Consider the following 27,959-nt stretch of genomic DNA (forward strand, 5'->3'; position numbering starts at 1 on the left):
CCTGGCCTCTGTCTGCTAGGCTGGTCTTAGGGTTAAAGTCTTCCTCTGGCCGACCTTTCAGAAGCTTCTAGACAATGAACAAAGCAAGGAGGGAAACCCAAGAGAGAGAAGATGGTGGTTCATTTGTTCTCTTCGTACTGAAGCTCCTACCTTGACTACCTTCTCTTGGACCCAACCTGCTCTGTGCTCCCTTGTTCTCCAGGAATTAAGAGAGGGGGGCCAGTGTGCACTGTAGAATTTGGCATCTGTGTGTCTCCATTAAACCTCTTTTTGCTCATTCTGGAACTCTATGCCTCTCCCCATGACTCCTGTGTGCACTGAGGATCACTGAGATTTTTGTTTTATGAAATCTTTAACTGCCCCACCCTCTCCACCTCCCACTTTCCTCCTCACCTCCACTATATACATTTTCCCATATTCCGCCTGGTATGGGTGTGCATGCAAGTATGTCGTGGAGCTGAAGCTCCACAAGCTGGAATGTAGTGTTGCCTACGCTGGGCTTCAGGGTGCCAGGTGTAAGGAAGCCCATCCCAAAATACTCAGTCACCACAGAATGGAGCCACCTCAGAGGGCCTGACCCCCACGGCTCCCCCATCCCCACCCCCTCTCTCTGATTGACAGAAGAGGTTAAAAAGACAGAGTCTTGGGGCTGGGGATTTAGCTCAGTGGTAGAGCGCTTACCTAGGAAGCGCAAGGCCCTGGGTTCGGTCCCCAGCTCTGAAAAAAAGAACCAAAAAAAAAGACAGAGTCGTTAGCAAGAATACAAGGAGTGATTTACCTGTGTCTAGTTTTTCATCACAAATATGTTCTCATTAGGTTTAAGAAATACAAGCAAGCTGGGAGCCATTCCAATTCTTTCCGCCTGTCAAATGGCCGCACAGAGGATGTGGGTAAGACATGGGGAACATCTGGAGAAGAACATCAGGAGATGAACATTTCCCCATCCTTTTACATTTATCTTTCCATTGTTTATTTAATTTGTGCACACATGTGCCATGGCATGCTCGTGGAGATCAGAGGCTAACTTGCAAAAGTTGGTCCTCTCCTTCTATCATGTGGATTCTGGGAATCCAGTTGAGGCTGCCACACTTAGTGACAAACACCTTTTACTGACAGCCATATCTTCTGCCTCTTTTCCTCATCTTTTCAAAACAATAAGACCATCAGTCTTCACAAAAGGGACTGCATCCATCTCCAGGGCCCCTAACTGACCTTCCCTTTTGTACACTGCAGAGCCCCAAAGTGTACCACTTCTGGCCAGGTCCCCGAGCACCAACAGGAAGTTCCCACCACTGCCTGTGGACAAGCTGGAAGAGGAGATTAACCGGAGAATGGCTGATGACAATAAGCTCTTCAGAGAGGAATTCAACGTGAGTTCTTTGTTGTTAGCAGAGGAAGGGAGACCTAAGGTCCAGCTTTTTGAGTCGTGGGATATAAAATAGGTCTCTAATGATGATGGGTGAGAAATGTTCACCAAGTCCATCTTGCCCCTTTCCTGTGTAATCACGGAAAGAAAGTTGTAAAAAAAGGAAATGGCTTCACCTTTCTCATCTACCCATCCATTCATTACTGACTAGTTCATTCATCGTCGTGTCTAGTGACTCATCTGTTCAATACTTGCAAGCATTTTATAGGTACCAAGTAATATTCTAGGTGCCAAGGATATGATACAGAGCAAAAACAAATCTCACTCCCAACCTCAAATAACTCTCTGCCCACTTGGGAAACTCTGCTTTCAAGAACAAAACTACCTAGAAAGCCAAACAGCAATTGAAGAGGTTGCCCGGGACCAGCAGGGGATCTGGAGTGTATATAGTGAGGAGTAGGAGTAGTTTGATGTAAAAAGTTGAGATTTGTGGTTTTCATGTCTCTCAAGGAAGCAGGATGAGTGTCACCAGCAGCTGCTGACCCTGGGTCAAAAGCTTCCTTGCTGCGATGTAGCTCAGTGATAGCTTGCTTAACACGTGTGTCACAGATCCCTGGGTTCACTCCCCATTACTACAGAAAAGGATGGAGAGACTTTAGCCAAGTCTAGTTTACATCCTTGTCAATCCAGCTAGCAAGGCTGAGGCAAGAGGATTACAAGTTCAAAGCCAGCCTGAGCAGCTTAGTAAGCTGCTGCCTCAATGGAATATGTAACTAGTATTTGAGCACAATTTCCTTGAAGAAGTGGGAGAGTAGAGAAAGGGAAGTAAGGCGCTAGAAATAGAAAAGGCAAGTGTGGGGTAAGAGATGGCATATTTAGATGGTTTTAAAGGGGCCACAGAGCCTACAAGCAGTGCTGTCTAGCTGTTTCCTGCTAATTGAACTGTTCCTTCATGAGGAAAGGAGAAAAGACCATTAGGACTCAGGAAGCCCCACAGCCTGCATTCCTGTAGGGAGCTCCAGGGGACATCTGAGTGGTCCCTTATACTGGGTGGGCTTCAGGGTTCCAGCTGCCCTTGAGTCATCCTGTTCCTATCCAGTAAACTTGGCAGTGCATGTTGCCCAACTTGTTTGGAATCGTTTCTTTAGTCTGTCTCTGGTGCCCTGTCTGGCATGAGTAGACATTTATTCCTATCTTGAAAAGTCCTGTAACAAGGAATAGTAGTAGGGTATAAAACTAAGAAAAGTCTAGCCTAGACCACTCAGCTCAAGATTGTTGCAAGTGAAGTAGAAACGTGTGAACTAAGCAAATTGCTGTTTGGAAAAAGAAATGATTCTGTTTGCTTTATGGAGAACAGCCTGTGGACACCAGATGAGGATCAAGGAATACAGCTAGTCTATAGCAGTTGTTAAGACCAGTTCTAACTTCCATAATTATCTAATGTAGCCATTATCAAAGAGAGGAAATAGGAGACAGGACAGAGGAGGGCAGTTCCAAGACTGTTGGCTTCCCTTGCCTTTTACATTGTGTCATGTGACAGCTTTGTCTTTTAGATAGGGTCTTCTCATAACGACAAAATGGCTATCCCAGTTCTAAAAATAATATAGAGATCCAATCAGGTCCAATGGGAAAGGTTCTAAGTTTCTGGAGACTTCTTTTGCTACATGTTCCTTCTTAAAGTTACTCCAGATAGGGGAGAAAGCTTCTGCGGCTTAGAAAAGTCGGTGCAGATTATCTCTGATCGAGGCAGATAACCCTATAGGGAAACTTTAGGATCCAAAAGAAAAGGAGGCTGGGGGTCTGGCCCTGTCAGTAGTGTTTGCAATTCAGGCCCAAGGACCTGAGTTTAGATCCGGAGCACCCATGTGAATAATTGGGCACTTTGGCATCCTCCCTCAATCCCAGAGCTAGGAAGGCAAAGACTCCGTGTCCTCCCCAACTAGCAGGCCCAGCCAGATTGGTGAGCTCCAGGTTCAGTAAGAGATGTTATTTCAGAAACAATAAATAAGGTGAAAAATGACTGAGAGTGCCCCATTGTCCACCGGTGACCTCCACATGCACACACGCACACTCAGACATCACTCAGGACAGAAAGAGAGAGGAAGTGGTTATTAGGTGGTCGTACCACCACTCAACTGCTCTGGCACTGAATGGTTTATATGCAGAGTCACATCTTTAGAAAAATCACTGGCTTCAATATAAAGAGTAGGAAGGAGGAAAGCCTGAAACCTGTGATCATTTTCCAGGTAGGAGTTGACAGAAGAGTTTAGACCTTTCATCTTAAACTGTTAGAAAAAGCACCATTTAATACTCATTATTGATTGAGAACATTTAGCACATCCCACCAGACAGCCTAACAGATGGGACTGTGGTAGACATTGTACTGTTCTGTGTCTGTAACACCAGCTGCTTCTGGATGCTAGTGTATGTGACCCTGTTGACATACTTTTTTTTTGTAAAATTAATTCTTTGGGGGAAATAATATCCCCTGAGATACCATAATAAAGCATTCTGGTAAATCCTTGGAGAGAAGTCCTAGAAGGGTCAGGGAAGGAGGGAGACAGACAGACTGCTAGTATGTTCATGAGCTCACCAGGCCAGCACTGAGGGAGCAACGGAAATAATGTAGCTGTGGGCTCTATCTGGTGAGTGCTCCCCTGGGGCATAAATAGTTCTTTGTTCCTGTTTAGAGCCCAGTCTCTAGTGACGTGCGTGACAGTGTATTTAAAGTTCTCACTGAGAGGATTTTCTCCTTATAGTCACTAAAGCTGCCAGTGAAGCCAAACTCTACCACAGTCTACTTCTGCCCAGCTTGGGCCGGCATAACACACAGAGTCATATACACCACATCGGAGTGTTTCCCCTTCGTCAGCTGTTGACATCATCAACAAGAAGTTATAAGTGTCTTTTGAGGGAGAGGGACTTGTGGCATGTGACAGGTCTTCTAGACTTATTGCTTCTAGGTATGGTGTCTTTCTGCAGGGCATATCCAAATTTGTAATTCACAGGTCACATAACTAATTTATGACATGAAGCTTCTTTGTATCAAGTAAGCAGTTCCCACTCTAGGGCTCAATTCTAAGCTAGGAGCCTGATTATATGGCTGTATGTGTATATGTATATGTATGTGTATATGTATATATATATATACATATATATATATATATACACACACATACACACACACACATACATACACAGACCATGTGTTTCCCCCTTATGAGGTTTAGCGTCCCACAGAGACCGCTAGGCCATTTGCCTCAGCCTAGGTCAGTTCTTTCCTTCAGTAAGTTGGTGAGAAGGATACCCAGCATGTGTCATATCCTTTCTCCAGGATTCAAAACAGCTAGGCAAGCATTGCTCCTTTTACTGGGGGAAAATGGTGGGGTAAGGAGAAGGAGCTCATCCTTTATGTCAGAGGAAGGAGTCTGACAGGCCTACAACTGTGACCTCAGGTTGTCACAAGACAACCCTGGGGTTTGCTTTGTTCTGTTCTTTTATGTCCAGCATTCATAGCTAAGATACATAACCTCCCGCTCTTGAAGTTCTGTCAGCTTGGCATTATTCAAGTGATGGTCAGGTTAACGTCCTATGAAACTGTGAGACAAAATACTGGTAAGCATGGCCACCTGGGTAGATCAGGGTATTTATCACTGAGGCAGTTCTTTTCATGAAAATGGGAAACAGCAGCCTGGTATAGCTGTACTGAGAAACTCTCCCAGCAAGCACCTGACTATTACAGGTGGCATATACTCATAGCCAGCCATCAGACTGAGCCCCGGGGACCCCAAAGGAAGAGTTAAGGGAAGGACTGAAGGAGCTGAAGGGAATTACAACCCCGTAGGAAGAGCAACCATATCAACCAACCAGAACCCCCACCCCCACCCCGAACTCCCAGGGAATAGACCACCAATCAGAAAGTATACATGGAGGGATCCATGGCTCCAACTACATATGAAGCAGAGGATGGCCTTATCTGGCACCTATGGGAGGAGAGGCCCTTGGTCCTGTGGAGGCTCAATGCCCCAGCATAGGAGGATGGTAGAGGGGTGAGAAGGGAGTAGATGGGTGGGTGGGGAAGGAGCACCCTCATAGAAGCAAAGAGGAGGGGGGAATGGATGGAGGTTTGTGGAGGGGAAACTGGGAAGGGGACAACATTTGAAATGTAAATAAATAAAATAATAAGAAAGAAAGAAAACGGGAAACATCTCTAAATAATGTGTGCAACCTAAAGAAAGTGTTACTTGTCCCATTAAACCAGGTTCAGGTAGTAGGGTTCTACATTAGGAAGAAAAGTTGCTGGGAAGTCAGTGTTAAGTCTCCAGTTCCAGCTGATGACTGACCCACTTGCTGTATAGCCTAGGCCGTCCTGAAGTTTACTATGTAGCCCAGACATTCCAGGAACTGCAGCTCTTCCTGCCTCAGCTTCCATACACCTTGTTACAGACCACGCGCTCTTTTTACCCCTTCATTTCCCCTTCCCTCCAAGGTATTGTTTCCCAGACTGACCTCAAACTCTTGAGTTTCACAGCAGTCTTCTATCTCACTCCCTGGGACTATAGCATTCATCTGTAAAATCTGAGTTTTTTCTCCCAGCCCCAAGCTCCCTGAATAATGACCATGAGACTCAAATTGTACTCACAAATACCTAAGCTGTAAGCTTTGGCTGTTCCCCAACCATCTCATGAATTAATATCCCATTTATTTTAATTTATTTTAACCACACGGCCAGCTACCTCTGTTCAGGTCCCATGCCCTTCCTTCCTGTTCTGGTGGGGAGCTGGGGGGGGGGGGCTTCCTCCTCTATCCCAGAATCCTTTCTTCCTACCGGATGTCTCACCTTCTATTTCCTGTCTCAGCTACAAGCCAGTCAGCTTTAATTGACAGGTGTAGCATTCATACTGTACACAGATTTTCTCTGTGAGTGTCACTGTAGCTGGATATCCTTCAAGCCTATACCACTTAAGATCTCTGGTAGGTCAGTGCTCATGGAGCTTACACTTGCTTCTTCTATATAACAGTTTTTTATCTAGTAAGTAGGGAATTTGTATACCTATGGGAATTCTGATATAATAGGTATCCATCCCCTAGGATAACACAGTTCAGACCAGAACCCCTTCCTTTACCTGGCATTTAAGTGCTCCATTGAAAGTAATATGTCATAGTGATATTCTGGACTCCTAGAAATTAGTTAGTTCAAGGCCAGAGACCAGTAAATCCTAAAATTTGTGATTTCCTTTGCCAGTGTGAGTTAGCACAGGAAATGTGCAAATTCTTAAGACAGAGAAATAGAGTCATGGAATATGAATGTGACTGTGCTTGGTCAGGGTTTGTCAGAAACAGGTGCCTGGTCTCCCTCTAATTAAAGGGATGACCCAAGCTTGGCTGTCAGCTGAGAAGTGGCATTTTCTCTAGCAGGTTAATCTTGTAGGTCCCCTGAACTAGCTGCCCTATTTCCCATATCATTCAGAGGTTCCAGTGTTTTCCTCACCAGTGTGTATCATACAGCAAGGACTATGCTAGGGACATACAGCAAGATCCCACTAGAGACTTGGTGAGGACACCGTTATATTCCTGGACTGAAAAGTAGGAAGTCAGGCTGGGGAGAAGGATCAGTCAGTAAAATGTTTGAGGACCTAAGTTCTACACATAGAACCAATATTAAAAGGCCTAGGACACCAAAATCACCATCCTGAGGAAGTAGAGATGGGAGGACCTCTGGGACTTTCTGACCAGCTACTCTTATTAAAGAACAAGCTCCTGAGGGCTGGAGAGATGGCTTAGAGGGTAAGAGTGCTGACTGCTCTTCCAAAGGTCCTGACTTCAATTCCCAGCAATCACATGGTGGCTCACAACCATCTGTAATGGGATCCGATGCCCTCTTCTGGTGTGTCTGAAGACAGCAACAGTGTACTCATATTTAAAAACAAAAAAGCAAGCTCCTGAAGAGTGACCTGATATAAAACTGTTCTCTGATACACACGCACGCATGTACACACACACACGCATGTACACACACACTCACAGCCTCAGGCAGAACAGGCCCTGCCTTGGTGACAGGAAGGACTTAATGGGAACTGTTTTCTGCTGTGTCACTCGATGTCCTGTTTGGGTTTTCAAGACAGAGTTTCCTCTGTGTAGCCCTGGCTATCCTGGAACTCACCGTAGATCAGGCTGGCCTCAAATTCAGAGATCCACTTGCCTCCCTAGCACTGGGATTAAAGGCTTACACAGCACTGTCTGGAGATATATATATATATATATATATATATATATATATGCATGCATACATACACACACTCATACATACATACACATATATATACATACACATACACACACAATATATATATATATTATATATATTTAAGTAGGTGGTGGTGATTTTGAGGAATGAAGCTGAGGGGTTATAGTGTGCTTTGGTGGGTACATTGCATTTGTGATGAAGGAGTTGCCTCTGAATTCTGGCCAGCACCATCTCTGGTCAGGTCACTCTGAAAGGTGTATCAGCAGATGTGTTGTTCTGGAAAGGAACAATGGCATAGGACTTGACAGCTGTCTGACAGGCTGAAGAAAGCCTGTACAGCATTTCCCTGACTCCCTGCTAAATGGAAGTTCGAGGCTGTATGTCTCATCTCAGTTACAAACTGGAACATTTTTATTTACCAGCATTTGTCTTAGGAAGAAACATTGAATGTGTTCACACATTACAAATCCACATCCTCGGTTTCCTAAAATGCTCAAGGTTTAAAGAGGAAAAGAAAACAAAAAAAGAAAAAAGATTTAGTTTTCAAGAGAAAAAAACATGGAAGAGAGGAAAGAGGAAAAGCCAATGAGATCAGGTCCTGCGTGTGACCCTCCTCTGGGATCCCCTACTTTTAGTGACAGGTTAATTTTTAGAATACCAGGTAAAGAAGGCACATATGGCATGTAATGAAACTGGACAGATATTTGAGCTGCTTTGATGACCTCACAGAAATTAGCAAGAATCGTGACAAGGGATTTGGGTATTTACCATAGCTGCACTGTGGAAGAGACATAGGAAAGTCACCAGATGGCATCTGGTTTATATTATTTAGTGTATTTGGTTGTTGTGTTCTCTTTCATAGAACTGCTGGTGGCTGTGAAGTGAGAGTGCTCAAAGGAGACTTGACAGTAACAGTTCTGAGATCCAGCAAGTTCTGGTAATCCCTGACAGAACAGGGAGGCAAGACAAGAAAGGATTGCAAAATCAAAGATAAAACAAAGAGTTATCGCTACAAATATTTCTTCAGAAAAGGTCAGCGTCAAGAGATAAATTATCAGATATAAAAGCAACATAAAGACTAATTTTTGTATGTAGGCCATAAAAATACTTTTAAAATATATCTCTTTTGTTAGTATCCAAACTGTAAAGTATATAAGAATAAATTTAACAAAATATCTGCAAAATTTTTACAGAAAATTATAAAAATGTTTGCATACATTAAAGGAAAATAGCTTAAACTAGTTAAGGAATAAAATCTGTGGGTGAGGAAGTTCAGTATGTGAAGACGCCAGCTCTCCTCAGCCTGACGCACAGATTCAATGCAATTCCAATAAAAATCCCAACAGGTTTTGTGTGGAACTTGACAAGCTGACTCTAAAATTTTTATGGAGGAGAAAAGAGTCAAGACTAGCCAAGACAATCCAGAAGAAGAAGAACAAGGTGAGGAGAACTGCCTTAGCAGACACAATGAGTCCTTATTACAACAGTTTGATGTTGTCAGCGGGGTAGACAGACCGACTAGTGCAGCAAAATACCAAGAGCAGACATGGAAACAGATTCATCATAGAAATGCTGTTGCCTTTCTAGTTGGGGAAAGAATGGCCTTTACAATGTGTAATACTGGAACACTGGGAGACCTCTGAGAGTAAGTGAAGTGTACATTTGTCTCGTATAAAACACAAGTACCAGTTCCATTTGACATAGATACTGAAGTTTAAAGGACAAGATTTAAAATGTGAAAATAATATAGGAAAACACACCTATGACATCATAGTAGGAAAGGATTTCTTCTCCCCAACACCCCCTCGCCCAACAGGGTTTTACTGTGTACCCCAGGCTGGCCTAGAACTCACTCTGTAGACCAGGCTGGCCTAGAACTGAAATCCGCCTGCCTCTGCCTCCCAAGATAAAGACACGAGGCACCACCACCCAGCAGGAAAGGATATCTTACACCAGAAGATGTTGGTAAAGTGAAAGATTGAATTTAATTACATGCAATACAAAAATGTTGATAAGTACAGACCATAAAAGAAACTGGAAGAGCACAGGTAACTGTGATCAGTTAATATCCAGAATGTATACAGAAATAATGGAAAAGTAAGACAGTGGAGAACGCACTCCGTGAGGCGCTGTGTAGAGGAGGAAACCCTTTGCACCAGTAAACTGGGAAGATGATGACCCTGTTGGTTACATAGAAATGTCAGTTATGACTATATTTAATATATTTAAAGCATGACAGTAGCAAGTGTGGATGAAGGTTCCAAGTGGAACCTATTCTGTCACATTTGGTAGTGTAAGACTGAGAAACCGTTCCAAGCCTGGTGACTCAGCAGTTAAGAGATCATAATGTGGGCTGGAGAGATGGCTCAGCGTTTAACAGCACTGACTGCTCGTGCAGAGGACCTGAGTTCCTTTCCTAGCACTTAAGTCAGACAGCTCACAGCCGCCTCTAACTCCAGCTGCCTAGGACCCAGTGCCATCTTCTGGCCTCTTTGGGGGCACACAAAAACTGCACACTTATCCAGACATACCTGTATATAAACAAAACAGAAATGAATGTTGTTTTAAAAGATCAAACCAAAATTGTATCTCTCGTTTGTTAGAAAGAACAAATGCCAGTTACAAACAGTAGTTTGAATGAACATGTATGTCTTGGGTTTTCTATTGCTGAGATAAAACACTGTGATCCAAGCAGCTTGAGGAGGAAAGGGTTACACTTCAGGTGACAGTCAAGGCCGGAACTCAAACAGAGCAGGAACCTGGAGGCAGGAGCTGATGCAGAGGCCATGGAGGGTGCTGCTCACTGACTTCCTCAGCCTTCCTCCGTATAGAATCCAGGATTACCTGCTGAGGGATAGCCCCACCCACAATGGGCTGGGTCCTCCCCCACAATCACTAATTAAGAAAATGCCATACAGGCTTGCCTACAGCCCAGCTTAAGGCATTTTCTCACGTGAGGCTCCTTCCTCTTAGACGACTCATGTCAAGTTCATACGAAACTATGCAGCACACAAGCATAATGTTGAGCCAAAAGGAAAGCACCTTAGCACCTTATTATGCTTCCATTTCATCACAAAATACACTGAGCAGTAATAAGGATGAAGTATATGAGACACTAGTATATGTGATACATACCATAACAAGATCGTGATAAGCTCCAAGTTTACCTGTGAAAGGAGAGAGGAAAGCGAGTAAGAATCCAGAGTGAACTTGTAAGTTAAAGTGAATGGCAGATGTATACCTTTTTTAAAAAAATGTTGAAGCATGTAACATTGGTTCAGTTAAAGTTTGGCTAAGAAATGAAATGGTCTCTGATACTACCTAGTGTTTCTGGAGAGTGTAATGTCTTCTGGTCACTCAGTTCTGCAGCTTTTACCCGGACTTAGGCAGTGTCAGGCCCCCTTTGTTTTGTCCTTGAAAAGAGCACTCCCTATTTTCCTGTCTCTTCCCCGGTGGTCCTGCTAGTACAGTGAGGCAGCAATCACTCATCCCTACCTTTCTGTGTTAAAGATTGTGTTCTGTGGAGCTAGGCCTATAACCCAGTTGGGACTACTTGCTTTGCATACAGAGCCCTGGGTTCGATCCCTGACACCACATAAAATGGAGCATGGTGACACATTTCCTTTAATCTCAGCATTCTGGAAGTGGAGCAGGAGGATCATAAAGTCATGGTCTTTTTCAGTTACATAACAAGTTCAAGGCCAGCCAAGGCTAGTACAGTAATCTCACTCTCTGTTTCTCTGGTCTGCATCATTTTTAAAAAGAAATTTGTAGGGTTGGGGATTTAGCTCAGTGGTAGAGCGCTTGCCTAGCAAGCGCAAGGCCCTGGGTTCGGTCCCCAGCTCCGAAAAAAAAGAACCAAAAAAAAAAAAAAAAAAAAGAAATTTGTAGGAATCTTAGAAAGGGGTTAATTTCACCTGTCCTGTGCCAGCATGGAGGACCCTAGACCGAGATGACAAAGTGTAAGAGGGCCAGGGAATTCCAGGACTAGATGTGTTCTCCATTCTGTATGCAAGAGTTGGCACAAAGAAAAGAAAAGCAGGAAACTTTCCTATCGTCATGTGCTAACAGCACAGAGTCAAGGATTGGCCATCTTAAGTGAAATAACATTGCAGCATCTCCAGGGTTTAAACTGAAATTTCTGATTACCCTTACCTTTAGATTTACCGTATCATTTATGCCTTGTCATGCAAGGCCCAGGAAATAGCCTTGTTACCTCCTTAAAGCACCTTTCATCAGACAAAATCAGCTTCTCCAAAGCTGACATTTTCTTCATTTAATCATTCTTATTTCCAAAGCCGGAAACCTGGGAGCTCTCCTTCATTCCTTTTTCTCCCTTCAGTGTACTTCACTTCCGTCCCTCTCCAAATGCAGTGGCTGTAACTCCAGAATATAGCTCAGGTGCTCCCATTGTCATCTGTCTTCGTGAGTTCTGTTGCTGTGAAGAGACAGCATAACCAAGGCAACTCTTATGGAGGAAAACATTTAACTGGGGGCTGTTTACAGTCTTCAGAGGTTTGGTCCGTTACCATGATAGTGGGGTATGGGGGCACACAGGCAGGCACTAAAGCAAACACCTCCTGATCCATAGCCTGAGAGAGCCTGGTTCTGACTGGGTTTTGAAACCTCAGAGCCCACTTCCAAGGACACTTTCTCCAACAAGATCACACCTCCTAATCCTTTTCAAACAATGCCACTTCTTGATAACTTATTCAGACCACATCACCTTACCTGCATCTGTTCCAAGCTTTGATTCTTGCCTCTCTTCAGTCTTACTTTTCAAATGGCAACCAGAGGTATTCTTTATCATGTAAACTAGTTTCATTCTCAAAACCCTCAGTGAGTTTACTCATATATTTAGTTGGGATCTAAACTACCGTCTTAAGAATCTCCGTAAAAAATCTCTGTCAAACTCTTCCTGCTTCCTGCCATCCCTCTTCCTCCTGCCATCTCCACCAGCTTATGTAACACTTACCAACCTTTTTCAGTCTTTGTGCAGGGGACCCTTCAGGGGCCTCTGGATCTTCACAGGCGCTAGTATTCATTGCTGGAATGGTATCTCCTGCCTCACTCTTCCACATGGACATCTACTTTTGATCAAAATTTTGCTTTGCTTTGCTTTGCTTTTTTTTAAGGATGGAAATTAAAGCTTTATTTTTTTAATTTTTATTTATTTATTTATTTTTACACTCCAGATTTTATTATCCTCCCAGTCCACCCCCCCCCAACAGTTCCACATCCCATACCTCCCCCTACCCCCTGGTCTCCACAAGGATATCATCAGACCTCTAAACTTCCTAGGTCCTCCAGTCTCTTGAGGGTTAGGTGCATCTTCTCTGACTGAACCCAGACCCGGGAGTCCTCTGCTGTATGTGTTGGAGGCCTCATCTCAGCTCATGCTGCCTGGTTGGTGATCCAGTGTCTGAGAGATTTTGGGGGTGGGGGGTTTAATTGAGACTGCTGGTCCTCCTGCAGAGTTGCCCTCCTCCTCAGCTTCCTCCAGCTTTTCCCTAATTCAACCACAGGGGTCAGCAGCTTCTGTTCATTGATTGGGTACAAATATCTACATCTGACTCTTACAGCTGCTTGATGGGTCTTTTGGAGGGCAGTCATGATAGGATCCCTTTTTGTGAACTCCCATAGCTTCAGTAATGTTGTCAGGTCTTGGGGCCTCCCCTTGTGCTGGATCCCACTTTGGGCCTGTCGCTGGACCTTCTTTTCCTCAGGCTCTTCTCCATTTCCATCCCTGCATTTCCTTCAGACAGGAAGAATTATGGGTCATAGCTTTGACTTCAGGATAGCAACCCCATCCCTCACTTGATGCCCTGTCTTTCTGCTGGAGGTGGGTTGAATAAGTTCCGTTTCCCCACTATAGGGCCTTTTATGTAGGGTCCCCCACTTTGAGTCCTGAGAGTCTCTCATTTCCTAAGTCTCTGGTACATTCTAAAGGGTCCTCTCAACCTCCCTCCTCCCGAGATGGCCTCTTTCCATTCTTTCTGCTGGCCCTCAGGGCTTCAGTCCTTTTCCCCCCAACCCAATACCAGATCATGTTCCCCTCTCGCCCTCCCCTGTCCTGCCGCCCTTCGAGGTTGCTTTCTTCTCCCTCCCAAGTGGGACTGAGGCATCCTCACTTGGCCTTTGAGCTTTTTGACCTTTTTGAGTTTTGTGGACTTATATCTTGGGCATTCTGTCCTTTTTTTTTTTTTTTTTTTTTTTTTTTTTTAGCTAATATCCACTTATTAGTGAGAACATACGCTGCATGTCCTTTTGGGTCTGAGTTACTTCACTCAGGATGATATTTTCTAGTTCCATCCATTTGCCTGCAAAACTCAAGATGCCTCGTTCTTAATAGCTGAATAGTATTCCATTGTGTAAATGAACCACATTTTCTGTATCCATTCTTCTGTCATGGGACATCTGGGTTGTTTCCAGCTTCTAGCTATCACAAATAAGGCCACTACGAACATAGTGGAACATGCGCCCCTGTGGCATGTTGGAGCATCTTTGGGGTATATTCCCAAGAATAGTATTTCTGGGTCTTTAGGTAGGTCTGTTTCCAGTTTTCTAAGAAACCTCCAAATTGATTTCTAGAGTGGTCATACCAGTTTGCAATCCCACCAGCAGTGGAGGAGTGTTCCTCTTTCTCCACATCCTTGCCAACATGTGTTGTCACCTGAGGTTTTGATCTTCGTCATTCTGACTAGTATAAGGTGGAATCTCAGGGTCGTTTTGATTTGCATTTCTCTGATCACTAAGGACTTTAAACATTTCTTTAGGTGCCTCTCAACCATTCAAGATTCCTCTGTTGTGAATTCTCAGTTTAGTTCTATACCCCATTTTTTGATTGGGTTGTTTGGTTTTTTGGTGGCTAGCTTCTTGAGTTCTTTATATGTTTTGGATATTAGCCCTCTATCGGATGTGGGGGTAGTGAAGATTTTTTTCCCAATCTGTAGGATGACGATTTGTCTTATTGACTGTGTCCTTTGCCTTACAGAAGCTTTCCATTTTCACGAGGTCCCATTTATAATTCTTGATCTTAGTGCATGAGCCATTGGAGTTCTGTTTAGGAAATTTCCCCCTGTGCCAATGAATTTGAGGCTCTTTCCAACTTTGTCTTCTATTAGATTCAGTGTATCTGGTTTTATGTTGAGGTCCTTGATCCACTTGGACTTGAGCTTTATGCAAGGTGACAAATATGGGTCTATTTTCATTTTTCTACATACAGACAGCCAATTAATTAGACCAGCACCATTTATTGAAAATGCTTTTTTTTTCCATTATTTGTTTTTGGCTTCTTTGTCAAAGATCAAGTGTGCATAAGTGTGTGGTTTTATTACTGGGTCTCCAATTCTCTTCCATTGATCAACCTGTCTGTCTCTGTACCAATGCCTTGCAGTTTTAATCACCATTGCTGTAGTAGAGCATGAGGTCAGTGATTCCCCTAGCTGTTCTTTTATTGTTAAGAATTGTTTTCTCTACCCCCTTTGGGAGAATCAGAGAAAGGACTGGAAGAGGCTCAAGACCCCATATGAACAACAATGCCAACCAAACAGAGCTTCCAGGAACTAAGCCACTACCCAAAGACTATACATGGACTGACCCTGGGCTCCAACCTCATAGGTAGCAATGAATAGCCTAGTAAGGGCACCAGTGGAAGGGGAAGCCCTTGGTCCTGCCAAGACTGAACCCCCAGTGCAGGGGATTGTTGGGAGTGGGGGGGGCAGTAAGAGGGGGTGGATGGGGGGAAACACCTATATGAGGGAGGGGAGGGGATGAGGCTTATGAACAGAAACCGAGAAAGGGAATAACATTTGAAATGTAAATAAAGGAATATATCTAATTAAAAAAATAAAATTTCAAAAAGAAAAGAACTCAAAAAAAAAAAGTTTTCGCTATTCTGGCTTTTTGCCTTTCCAGATGAATTTGAGAATTTTTCTTTCCATGTCTTTGAAGAATTATGTTGGAATTTTGATGGGGATTGCATTGAATCTGTAGATGGCCTTTGGTAGGATGGCCATTTTTACTGTGTTAATTCTGCCAATCCATGAGCACGGGACATCTCTCCATTTTCTGAGATCTTCTTCAATTTCTTTCTTCTTTAGAGACTTGGAGTCTTATACAGATCTTTCACTTGTTTAATTGGAGTTACCCCAAGATATTTTATATTATCTGTGGGCTATTGTGAAGGGAATTGTTTCCCTAATTTCTTTCTCAGCCTGTTTATCATTTGAGTAGAGGAAGGCTACTAATTTACTTGAGTTAATTTTATATCCAGCCACTTTGCTGAAGTTGCTTATCAGCCAAAAAAGTTCTCTGGTAGAATTTTTGGAGTCACTTAATGTATACTATCATGTCATCTGCAAATAGTGATACCTTTATTTCTTCTTTGCTAATTTGTAACCCCTTGATCTCTTTTCGTTGTCTTATTATTCTAGCTAGCACTTTGAGTACTATATTGAATAGATATGGGAGAGTGGACATCCTTGTCTTGTCCCTGATTTTAGTGGGATTGCTTCAAGTACCTCTCCATTTAATTTGATATTGGCTGTTGTTTTGCAGTAAATTACTTTAATTATGTTTAGGTATGGGCCTTGAATTCCTGACCTCTCCAATACTTTTTGTTTTTTTTTAATAGCATTCTGCTTTTCATGACTCTGTGTGTGTGTGTGTGTGTGTGTGTGTGTGTGTGTGTGTGTGTGACTTGTATTACTAGTTTAATGTCACTCACAAGTTTATACTGTATACAAGGGCAAGAACCACGTATATTTTGCTCATCATTGTTTGCTATATTATATGCCTAGCCTAACAGGCATACAGCATATATGTTTGAATGTAAAGTCACACATGCACTGTAATCTACTCCACTCTCCCCTGCTGCTGAAGACTGGCTTGTGTCAGTGTTCAATCACTCTAAAGATGATGAAGGAAAAGAGTTCACACAGGCATTTTGTTTCTTTGAGGAAATTATCAGAAGTAGAGTTGCTAGATCAGAAGATAGGGCAATTTTTAAAGCTCAAAAAAATGTTCTGATCACTCAATTGAAGTTATCCCAGTTAGCCAAATTAGTTCCTGTTTTTCTTTCTTTGCTGTAAGTGGAACACTCAAGAGGGGAACAGTTCAGATAGAATTCAGCATCACACTCTCATTACACTGATTTCCTGAATACTGCTTTATACCACACATGACATTATGTCATTCACTCCTTGCATTGAAGATGAGGTAATGCAGGCTGAGAAGGTTAACAGATTTACATACAACCAGGCTCTCATGTCAAGACACTTTGTTTACCTACATCATCCCTGGGCCAGCTATGCTACAGTTACTCCAGAATTGATAACCATTCTCTGTCACTTCACCCATCTCCATCGTTTCCCACCTGCCACACCGCTGTGAGGGTGCTGACCACCCGGCCTTGCCACACAGTGCTAGAGCCTGCGTGCCTTGTCTCTGAAAGACCTCTAAAGAGGCACTGGCTAACCAGTCACTCAGAATAGTTCACACTTGAGTTTCATCTTGCCTTTGCATGATGGTCAAAATACATACATGAATAAATAAATATGTGACCCATTTTTCCCTTAATAGTCCCCACTCCCAGTTTACCGGTCACACATTGTGATAGTACTCTAATAATCATATAAGAAGCATGCATCCTCCCCTGTGGATTCTCCGTATTGAATGAATCCTTAAGGCTTGAAGAATGTAGGAGAAGGGTGAAGTTTCTGTGTTAGGCTGTAAATATTCACCTGGGTCTGTGTTCCCCTCCAAATAGGCGTAACTGACAGATGGGTGTGGTCAAGCAGAATGCCTGCTTGGTACTTATCCCTCTTAATAACGCCTTTACTTTCTCTTAACCTTTCAGGCCCTCCCTGCCTGTCCAATCCAGGCCACCTGTGAGGCTGCCTCCAAGGAAGAAAACAAGGAAAAAAACCGATATGTAAACATCCTGCCTTGTGAGTGTCTGTAGGGATTCTTGGAGTGCATCTGAAACTACACCCCTACATAGATTCTTTGAGGATGGAAAAGATCTTCAAGTTGGTAACAGGAGGGTGCAGTAAGAACAATATGGTTCATCCTTAGGGCTGAAAGAGCACGTGTACTTTCCCCAAACGCCAGACAACCCCACAGTCAGGTGGGACAGTGGACCACAGTTTGAATTGCAGGCCAGTTTCTAGAGACCAGGCCGGGCAGCTCCATGGAACCAGGCAGAAAGTAGGTTGTGTGGTTTGTTTGTTTGTTTGTTTGATACACACACTGCTTACCCAAACAAACTATCATACAAAGTTCTCTTTAGCTGTAAGCAAGTGAAACCACCGAATAAAACCACTCCATTGCTAGAAAGAAAGGTTTATTGGGAAATCAGACTGCAGAGGTGCTCTCTCAGGAAAAGAGAGAATAGTGAAAGCAGGGAGAAGCCTTGCCAGTGTAAGGGAAGCAGGCAGTGGGCATGTGGGCCTGGGAGCCAGCACAGGGATGCCCATCAGTTACAGCCCGTTGCCAGAGGTAGTTGGTTGTAAGGGTCAGGTAAGGGAAGTAATGGCTTTTCCTGACAGCAGAAATTACTTCACAAGATTTCTGGGGATAATGAATTTAGGTAGCAGTCCTTCTAGTGCTTAGTCTGAGTCCAGTCTGGGCAAGCCCACACTGTCATTTTGGACATTGTCAATAGCAGTACCATTGTGGAGGGCCACTTCTAGCCTAAACATAACTTCTTCCCAGAATCAGCTACTGATAATCTAACAGACTGATGTCATCTAACGTATTTTTCTAAGTCTCTGCTATTGAGTTTGCTTTTCCTAGTAGGGCATGAGACAGAGTGTTTGTTTGAACTTCTTTGCATTTATATATTGGCTTGTTAAAATTTTCTCACTGGGGGCTAGAGTGATGGCTCGGCTGATGAGAGCAGCTCTGCTCTTGCAGGGCACCCAGGTTCAGCTCGGTACCCACACGGAGGCTCACAGCCACTGTAACTCCAGCTTCAGGAGCTCTGACTCGCGCAATAATAAATCTTGTCTAAAAGATTTACCCTCCTAAACCCTTTCCTAACTTTGATTGCGTTTATGTGTGTATGTGTTTAGCTACACATGTGCCATGGTGCACATGTGGCGGTCGGAAGACAGATTGCAGGAACTGGGTCTCCTTCGTCTTGTAGCTCTTGGATCTCCAGGCTTGGCAGTAAGGGCCTCTAACCTTTCAGCCATATCACAGGCCCTCATCCCTTTAAAATGCTTGCTTTCTAGTGCACAGTAAGTGCATTAGTACTTGTACATAATGTGTCAGTAAATACTAATAGAGAAAATACCTACTCAGGTGTGATTGGTGAAACCTGCAATCTCACTTGTATCCATGTATGAGTGTGCGTATGTATGTACACAACATTTCACATATGGTAGGTGTATTGTGCAGTATACACTCCTGACTTAAATATGTATATAGTCAGTTCATCTATCCAGAAGCACTTTTTATCAACTGTTTAATATTCTATATTATAGATACAATATAATAACACTAATGTGGTGGAGGTGTTTACATATTTAGGGCACTAAAAACAGCATTGAGAGCTGCCTCAGTGGGTAAGCCTGAGGCCCTGAGTTCAATACTTAGAAGCTACATAAATATGGAAAGAGAGAACCAGCTCCACAGAATTATTCTCTGACCTCCACATATATGGGGTAGCACATGTAATAATAGTTGTTGTTGTTATTATTATTATTATTGTTGTTGTTGTTATTATTATCATTATAAGTAAAATAATGTTGAGGGCTGGTGAAATGGCTTAGCAGGTAAAGATTCCTGACACCCTGAGTTCAATCCACAATAGAAGGAGAAAACCATCTTATGAAAGCTATCCTGTGACCTACACACACACACACACACACACACACACGCACACATTAATATTAAACTTAAAAAAGTTTTGGAGTCAGGGTTTCTCTATGTAGCTCTGGCTGTCCTGAAACTCGCTGTGTAAACCAGGCTGTCCTCACACTCAGAGATCTGCCTGCCCCTGCCCCTGCCCCTGCCTCCTGGGTGCTAAGACTAAATACCAGTTTTAAAAGGCAAGTGTAGGAGGCAGCAAGGATGCTCTGGGTAAAGGTGCTTGCTGCAAGCCTAGTGACCTGAGTTCAGTGCCCAGATCCCACATCGTGGAAGGAGAGACTTGATTCTCCACAAGCACAAGCAGGCAGAGGCACACAAAATAAATATTAAAAAAATGTTCTCTACAACCTAAAGGCTAGGTACAGTGGCTTCTGTGAACTTGGAGAAGTTCAAGCAGGAGGATTGTCCTGAGTTCAAGCCAGCCTAGGCTACAATGAGCATCCTGGGTTAGCCTGATCTACAAAGTAAGAGTATATAAAAAACAAAGAGCATTGGAATGCCATGTCTCAGTCACAGAGACACAAGCTTTCTGAGCTAATCTGCTTTGGGGACAATGAGAAACAAGATTGGATCTATTGAAGTGTTAATGTCTTGTTTGGTTTTTCTCAGATGACCACTCCAGAGTGCACCTGACGCCTGTGGAAGGGGTTCCAGATTCTGATTACATCAACGCCTCATTCATTAATGTAAGGAGCCCGTGCCCTTCTTGTTTGTCCCACGGAAAGGTAGTGGCTGCCATCTGCTGACTTCTTCCTTGCACCACAGGCTTTTCTTCACAGATGTGATTGCTTTAAGTAGCTAATTCCTTTCTTAAAAAGTGGTTCATTTAAAAGATACTTTTACCTTTTCATTATTGGCCACAGTTTCCAGTACAGAAATCTGAATCTAGATGTATATTTCTGTAAACCCTTTTTTGAGCCTTTTCAAATGCTGCAAACAAAAGCAGGTCTCCTCCTCAGTAGTAAAAATAACAGAGAACAAGACAAGAAAAGCTGCTACCAAGTAAGTCTGGTCAGTGAGTCCCCTGTGAATCAAGGCCTGAGGGAAGGAAGGTGGTCCCAGGTTCACTGAAGTGGCGCAGACAGCAGGAGACATCTATATTCTGGGCAACACAAAAGTTATCTCACCTGCTAATGATCACTGGAGACTCTGACTGGAGACTCAGGTCTAGACTGGAAGGAACCAGTTCCTCACTATCTTTCCTTAGATGCCTGAGGGCATGTAGCAAGTCTTTCAAAGTGTTTCTACTGGAACGAATGTAAATTCCATCCACACAACCAGCTGGGGCCCAGGTTTCAGAATGCAGACCAAGGAAGCAGCTAAGTAGCCACATTTCCTCAGTCCCTTAGCTCTTCCTTCTGTTCTGCTTTAGTAATTAGGTGATGTTACTATGTCGCTGTGGGCACTCTTCCATGGAGGTAACTGACCCACTCCACATAGGAAACCATCTGGGCAGGCTTCCACTTCCCAATGTCTGTGGATTGTTTTTTTATAGTTTTTGTGTTCCATTGTGTTCCATTGTAAGAAATCTGCTATTTATTGCTGACTTTTTAAATACTTTCTTCTCTGCTATGAAACAGTTGTATCTTGCCCTTGTTTGAACTAGAACAGGAAATGACTTCTCAGATTTAGGTCCGTCCTTTGATTTTACCACTACCTTGATGTGCCATCAACACAGGGAGAAAAGAAAGCCCCTGTCTGCTCAAGTCTCTCAGAGACTCCTTATCTCTTTGAATGGCATCCCCAGTCTCCTTTGTTTCTCGTCTCCACTGACTAATGGAGAAGCTCATTGTCAAACCTGGCTGTTTCAGTAGAGTTTGTTTTCACCTGAGAAGCATCCTCAAGAACAATTTCAGCCCAGCTCCACCCTTATATGCCGTGCCTTGGAAGGCCTCACTCATGAGGCCCACATTGTTGACACTAGTAAAGCATCAGAAGCAGTGTAGACCAGGGGTTAGTCTCTGGATACTCTCCTGAGTATCCCTAATAATTCACCTTGAGAAGACTACCTACACCTTTGAGCTTCATCATCTCTCATTCTCCTCTCCAAAGCCAACTCCTGGGCCTTCTGTAGTGGAAATCCTTATGAATTGCCTAGACCGTCTATAGGAGAGACTTTGTGAACTGAGAGGCCAACCGGAGAGTCATTCCTGCCAAATTCTGCTTTTCACTTTTCTTTCTCATCCCTTTCCTCCCAGGGCTACCAGGAAAAGAACAAATTCATTGCTGCACAAGGTAACGACCACATTTTATTCTTGGGCTAAACCGTGACCCCACACTGGGACGAGGGTGGAGGATTTTGCCCAAATACTAAATGAAATAATAAAAATACAGTAACTTTTCTCCAACTGCTGTCACCTAAAAGATATATGGGGGCTGGGGAGATGGCTCAGTTGGTGAAGTGGTTGCTCACAAACATGAAAACCTGAGTTTAGATTCCTAGCAGAAGTCTCTTGTAGCTTGAGAGATGGCTTAGTGGTTAAGAGCACAGGGTGGCTGCCTTGTATAAGCTGACAATATAACTGCTTTGTGATATGGTTTTTTATTGTAGATTTGAGAGAGAAAACATTCCAGAGGAATCTGGAAGAGTCCAGAGCATAGAGTGAGAAAGGCAGACTTAACATGGCCAGGAGCACGACTTAGCAGGAGCAGAGCAGAGATACATGAATAAAGGAGGAAGGGAGAGAGGAAGAAAGAGAAACAGAGGGAGACAGAGCCCAGAGCATAGCCAGAAGAGCAGGTTAGAGGGAGAATGAGGAGCTGGGGAGAGAAGCCTGTGAGCTGGAGGGAGGGAGGGAGATGCTGGAAATGTGTGCAGGTACTGTGATACGTGATACCGAGGGAGCCCGGAGGCCAGCATGCACTTTGTTACACTAACAGGTATCACAAGTGGCCATTTGTCCCTTCTGCCAACGATAAGGGAGATAACCAGCCAGAGATACGTAGTGAGACCCCATCTTAAAAAACAAACAAACAGGAACTAAAGGAAGGGGGAATTAGCATAGGGAAAGAAGGAGAAACATGAACAGACACACCAGGAAGGCTTATACAGCTCCCAGGAAGTGTTGCACGCTGGCCATGGCCAGTCTGCGTCTTTGTCTCTCCGCTCCGGAATCTTCAGGCATCTCTGGATGGTCTCTCTCTTATATACTATAAAGACCTCCATCTTGGTTGTTTCTCTACTGTGCTCCTTGAATACCAGTCTCAGTTCCCTGAGGAGTTACAGATGATGGCGAGCCACCATGCAGGTGCTGGGGATTGAGCCCAGGTCCTCTGGCAGAGCACTGCTATACCCAAAGAGATTGCAGCTCCTCAAACTCCAAAGGGGCATCCAATATCCAAAAAAGGGTTCAACCTGGACTGTGGGAGGATTTCTGGCTGTTAGATAAAGGCAGCGTTCCTCAGGAAGCCATCTCTCTCCTCACTGGCAGAAGGGACAAATGACCACCTGTGGTACCCATTAGTGGCCTCCAGGCTCCCTCTGTATCCACGCCTGTTACACATTTCAGAGTCCTCACCAGCACCCCAGCCCTTCTCACCCCTCCTACCTACCTACCTCCAACTCACAGGCTTCCCTCCCCTAGCTATTCCCCTCCCCCCCCCCACCACTCTCTCTCAGCGTTTCTCCCTTCTCTCTGCCCCCAGCTCTTCTGTCTGTGTGTACAGCCACTTCCCTGACCTCCCCCTGTGAGATCAGTGAACCCACCTGAGAGCTGCCCTCAGTAACCTTCCCTTTATACTTTAATTTGACTTGAATTGACTTATTCCATTGGTGGAGAAAACCTATCATTAACATGTCATGCTTTTGTAGTTTTTCCTTTTCCAAGATTAATCATTTTCTCATTTCTCTAGTCATTTAGTTCTTTATAGAAAATGCTGCTGGTTTCTCCCTTAAACTCTTTCCTTTCAACACCTTCAGATAAATGGGATTTAATTTCTTTTCTTTCTTTTTTTTTTTAGGTAGGGCCTCACTATATGCACCAGGCTAGCCTAGAACTCACAGGGATCTTCTGCCTCTCGTGTGCTAGGATAAAAGCGTATGTCACCACATCCAACTGAGGTGGATATTTGGTTGGCTACTTAGTTGGTTGGTTTGAGACTAAGTCTTCTATGTAGACCAGGATGGCCTCCAATTCACAGAGATTTCTCTGACTCTGCCTCCCAAGGGCTGATATTAAGAGCATGTGCCACCATGCTAACGAGCTGAAGATTTTATTTATTTATTGGAAGGGGGCTAGCGCGTGCTACAGAATACATACAAAGGTCAAAGAGACAATAGTTGTTTCTTTTCCTTCTACCGTGTGGGTCCCAGAGACTGAGCTCAGTTCATCAGGTTGGGCTACAAGTGCCTTTACCCACTGAGCTCTCTTGCTGCCTCCTAAGGTTTCATGGTTTTAAGTGCATTTGGGGTCTTCCGAAAGCCTTAGTTCTATAGCAGCAGACCCAGTGCCCCCACGCCTGTCAGAGTTCGATTGCGTTACGAAGACTTCTATTCTACCCAGGAATTCCACCAGCCTCCACTGCTAAATCCCATCATCTGCCTTACTGTGCAGAGCCTGGCTTTGTTTAGGAATTTCTTATGACTTTCTGAGAAGTGCTGTATGGACAGTAAATTTGAATTCCAGCCTGAACAGGTCCTCGACTTTCTGTGGTTGAGGACATTCACTCCAGAATGTAATAGGACAGTAAATGTCAGAGGTAGCCCTCTGTCTCATTGTCTGGACCGTCAGTCATGACTTGTAATCCTTTACCCTTAGAAAACCACTGTGTTCCTTCCTACTTGGAAGCCTCCTGTACACAGTCCTAATGAAGGGTCTGGTACACACGTGGCAGATACATGGCAGTTGGTTAGTTGGTTGGTTTGAGATTAAGTTTTCTTCAGTTGGCAGGTGGATAAATGGATAATAAAGTGGATATTCCCCTGAAGATATGTAGACACAAAATTCCAAAAATGAGGACTGAGTAGTCTTAGATTTCTAGAATTATTTTCCCTGAACTTTCAATCTTCACTTTGGCTGCTTTAGGACCAAAAGAAGAAACGGTGAATGATTTCTGGAGAATGATATGGGAACAGAACACAGCCACCATTGTCATGGTGACCAACCTGAAGGAGAGAAAGGAGGTAAGCTGAGGGTTTAGAAGCAAGCCCGACCAGGCTCCTTCCGTTACTGTACTAGTAGATCATCCAGACAGGCTAATGTCTCTTCTTGTAGCCTAGAAACCTCAGATAAATCTCAGGACGGGGGTAGAGGTATCCATGGCACATCGTCATGTCTGGAATTAAAATAGCTCATTCGCATTCCAAAGTAACCAAGAGGGAGAAGTGAGCATTAGCTAGAAAAGACGAAAGGCTTTCCCCTCAGCTTCTCTGGTCGCTCATTCCCTTGGTTTCCTGCAGCACCTTCTAAAGCTTCTGGTATATCCTCAAGCTGATAGAGGGAGCCATATAAACTAGCAGAGCCCCAATAAGTGTGGATCTTCAGGCAGCAGGAAAAGAGAAATGATGGACCAGGCTTGGGCTTTTGAAACCTCAAAGCATATCCCTAGTGACACATTTCCTCCAACAAGACCACACCTATTCAACAAGGCCACACCTCCTAATCCTTCTCAAATAGTGTCACTCCCTGATGACTAAGCATTCACATCTGTGAGCCTATGGGGCATTCTCATTCACACCACTACACTGACAGCCCACAGAGATAAATCCTGGTGTCTGACTTTCTCAAAGTTGGCACTCTGTCACCGCTGTTCACAGTAGGTTATAGAGTGTATTGCTCAGCAGTCCCATGGTGCTTAGAAGGGTAGTTTGGGGCTGGGTTTTATGAACTATGCTCTAAGCTGACTAAGCAGACCGTTAACTCTTGGAAGCTGTTGAGTCACCAGGAAGACCTTGGGTTAACAACAAGCCAATAGTCTATGTGGGGACACTACAGTAACTCTGTCACAACATATGACCAGTCCCTTCTTCATGTAGCCTGACCTGGGAGATTAGGTGGTGCAGGTTTTGCTGGTTAAAACAGGTTTCCCGTTTGCCTTGAGCTGAGGGGTAGGAGTAGAAAAGACGGAGAGGACTGTGAGTGAGGCCGGGCACAGTTGAAGAGAAAAGTAAGATACAGTAACTAAACCTGTGACTGAAGTGACAGAGGAGAGACAGGCTTTGTGGTCCCTTTACACCCGCAGGGGCAGTCTTGAGTGAGAGACATGTGTGTGTTTTCATTGTAGTGTAAATGTGCCCAGTATTGGCCAGACCAAGGCTGCTGGACCTATGGGAATGTCCGTGTGTCTGTCGAGGATGTGACTGTTCTGGTGGACTACACAGTACGGAAATTCTGCATCCAGCAGGTACAGTCTTCTGCCCCCTTTCCGGCGTTTGTGTAGTATCTGCCCACCATTAAGAGGGTGGCAAGGCCTGGGTTGTCTGCATCTTACTCGGGTGTCAGGAATTACATGGTATACAGTTGTGGGTGTCAGGAATTACATGGTATACAGTCTGTGGGTGTCAGGAATTACATGGTACACAGTCTGTGGGTGCGACACCAGGAACCTGACCTCCAGAAACCTCGCTGTCAAAGCAGAATGAGCGTGTCTGAGTGGCTGGGAGGAAAAGGATGGTTCAAGGAAAGTTTGATTGCCTTGAGTGTGGCCAGGCCACGTGAAGAGGGGTTTCAGGAAGTGGGCGGTCTACTGGATGTTGTGTTCACCTCGCTAAGGATCTCGAACACTAAGGCTATGCTGGGACTATTGTAAGCCTTCCAGAGGGCCCATGGAGTCCTGAGCTGGAGTGTGGGATTAGGGTGCTGCAGAAAGAGGATTTACCAAGAATCAGGAGCCCAGCTAGCTGTGGTGGTGCCCACCTTTATCTGACTAGGAGACCAGCCTGGTACAGAGAGTGTCTCCAGCTCTGCTCTTTACCGTAATGGTTCTTGGGCTTAGACCAGGTCACCCAGGTTCTCTGACCTTCCCCTGCATTTTAGGCCAAGTGAGGTAGCATCTGCACAGCCTCCTCTCTGTTCCTCACCTTTCACACCACGCCTGCCCTCCTGCAGTTACCAGAGCCAATGCTTCACTCCTCACTTCACAGGTGGGCGACGTCACCAACAGGAAGCCACAGCGCCTCATCACTCAGTTCCATTTCACCAGCTGGCCAGACTTTGGGGTGCCTTTTACCCCAATTGGCATGCTCAAGTTCCTCAAGAAGGTGAAAGCCTGTAACCCTCAGTATGCAGGGGCTATCGTGGTCCACTGCAGGTCAGTGCGGCCTGACCCTTGCCCACTTTCCGCCCCCTTGGCCAGAGCAAAGGATCAGCACAGGGACCCTGACCAAGGACACTGACACAGAAGAGTGCATAGCCGGGACCCCAGGAAGCAGCCAGAAAGAATCCTCCATCTCTAGTCTGGGGTGGAGAATATGACCTGCAGGAAGATGGAGAGTCAGGCAGCTTACTCAGGTTCTAAAATAACTGTGAAGGAAGACTCGAGCCAGAGGCCATGGCTTACCTCTAGAAGCAGTATTTGCAGTTATAGAATTTGTTCCCTGGCTCCCATTATTTTCAGTATATACCCCTGACAATCATGCATGAGATAAAATCATTTGCTTTTCCTAGTGTATTTATTGGAGTTAATGTGCCTTTCTTCTTAGGAGGGCAGCCCTCCTAGGTTTGGAGTGGAGAGACTGCAATGTGAAGCCAGTTGGCTGCTGGCTCAGTTCCCTTGCCGTCTTGAGACCCTTAACTATCAGGTGCCTAGGCCCTGATAACTAGAGACCAGCAGCTCCTAGCACAGTAGGGTTGTTGATGCTAACATAGGGTTCTGTCCCTTTGGAAATTATAATGTGGCTGCTTGGAGATGCCTGAGCCGTGCACCGTCCCTGCTGCTCCTGCACACACTGACCCCATGCTCTCTGGTTACAGTGCAGGTGTAGGGCGCACTGGCACCTTTGTTGTCATCGATGCCATGCTGGACATGATGCATTCGGAGCGCAAAGTGGATGTATATGGGTTTGTGAGCCGGATCCGGGCCCAGCGCTGCCAGATGGTCCAGACAGACGTGAGTGATCTGTGGGTGAGGCAAGGGAAGGGCTTTCTAATGCCAGGACATCTGCCTGCTCTGAGGACTCCTGCTCACTGTGCATGGGCATCACATAGGGTGTATACACGTGCATGGAATGCACATGTTGGTCAGAGGACAAATTACAAGTTAGTTCTTCTGCCGTATACATAAAGAAGAAAGCATGGGGGGTAGAGAGGAGGCTCAGTGGTTAGGAGCACTAGCTGTTCTTCCAGAGGACCCAGGTTCAGTTCCCAACACGCACATGGAGGCTAACAGCCATCTATATCTCCAGCTCCAGGAGATACAACAGCCTCTTATGGCCTCTGTAGGTAATAGGCATGCACATACATGAGGCAAAACACTCATATACACAAAATAAACAAAAATCTTTTTTAAAAAGAAATCTCATACACGAGGCTG

General features: G+C 44.5%; 1 protein-coding gene and 1 long non-coding RNA gene across 9 annotated transcripts in view; both read left to right on the plus strand.

The window, feature by feature from the left end:
* Ptpra (protein tyrosine phosphatase, receptor type, A) overlaps positions 1 to 27,959 on the plus strand; it is a 108,379-nt gene that overhangs the window by 64,848 nt on the left and 15,572 nt on the right. For all 8 annotated transcript variants that reach the window (XM_087649035.1, XM_087649049.1, XM_087649029.1 and 5 more), the window contains 9 exon segments: positions 817 to 890; positions 1,234 to 1,370; positions 17,473 to 17,563; positions 20,100 to 20,176; positions 21,689 to 21,725; positions 24,515 to 24,612; positions 25,713 to 25,832; positions 26,572 to 26,738; positions 27,401 to 27,536. In XM_087649035.1, the coding sequence (XP_087505161.1) occupies positions 817 to 890; positions 1,234 to 1,370; positions 17,473 to 17,563; positions 20,100 to 20,176; positions 21,689 to 21,725; positions 24,515 to 24,612; positions 25,713 to 25,832; positions 26,572 to 26,738; positions 27,401 to 27,536 (937 nt within the window).
* Positions 6,179 to 9,053, plus strand: LOC147995686 (uncharacterized). Its single transcript, XR_015684601.1, has 3 exons — positions 6,179 to 6,340; positions 8,476 to 8,645; positions 8,960 to 9,053. It is a non-coding gene; the product is annotated as an uncharacterized LOC147995686 (long non-coding RNA).

The sequence above is a fragment of the Rattus norvegicus genome, chromosome 3 (assembly GCF_021556685.1).
Source record: "Rattus norvegicus strain SHRSP/BbbUtx chromosome 3, alternate assembly SHRSP_T2T, whole genome shotgun sequence".
In the NCBI taxonomy this organism is placed as follows: domain Eukaryota; kingdom Metazoa; phylum Chordata; class Mammalia; order Rodentia; family Muridae; genus Rattus; species Rattus norvegicus.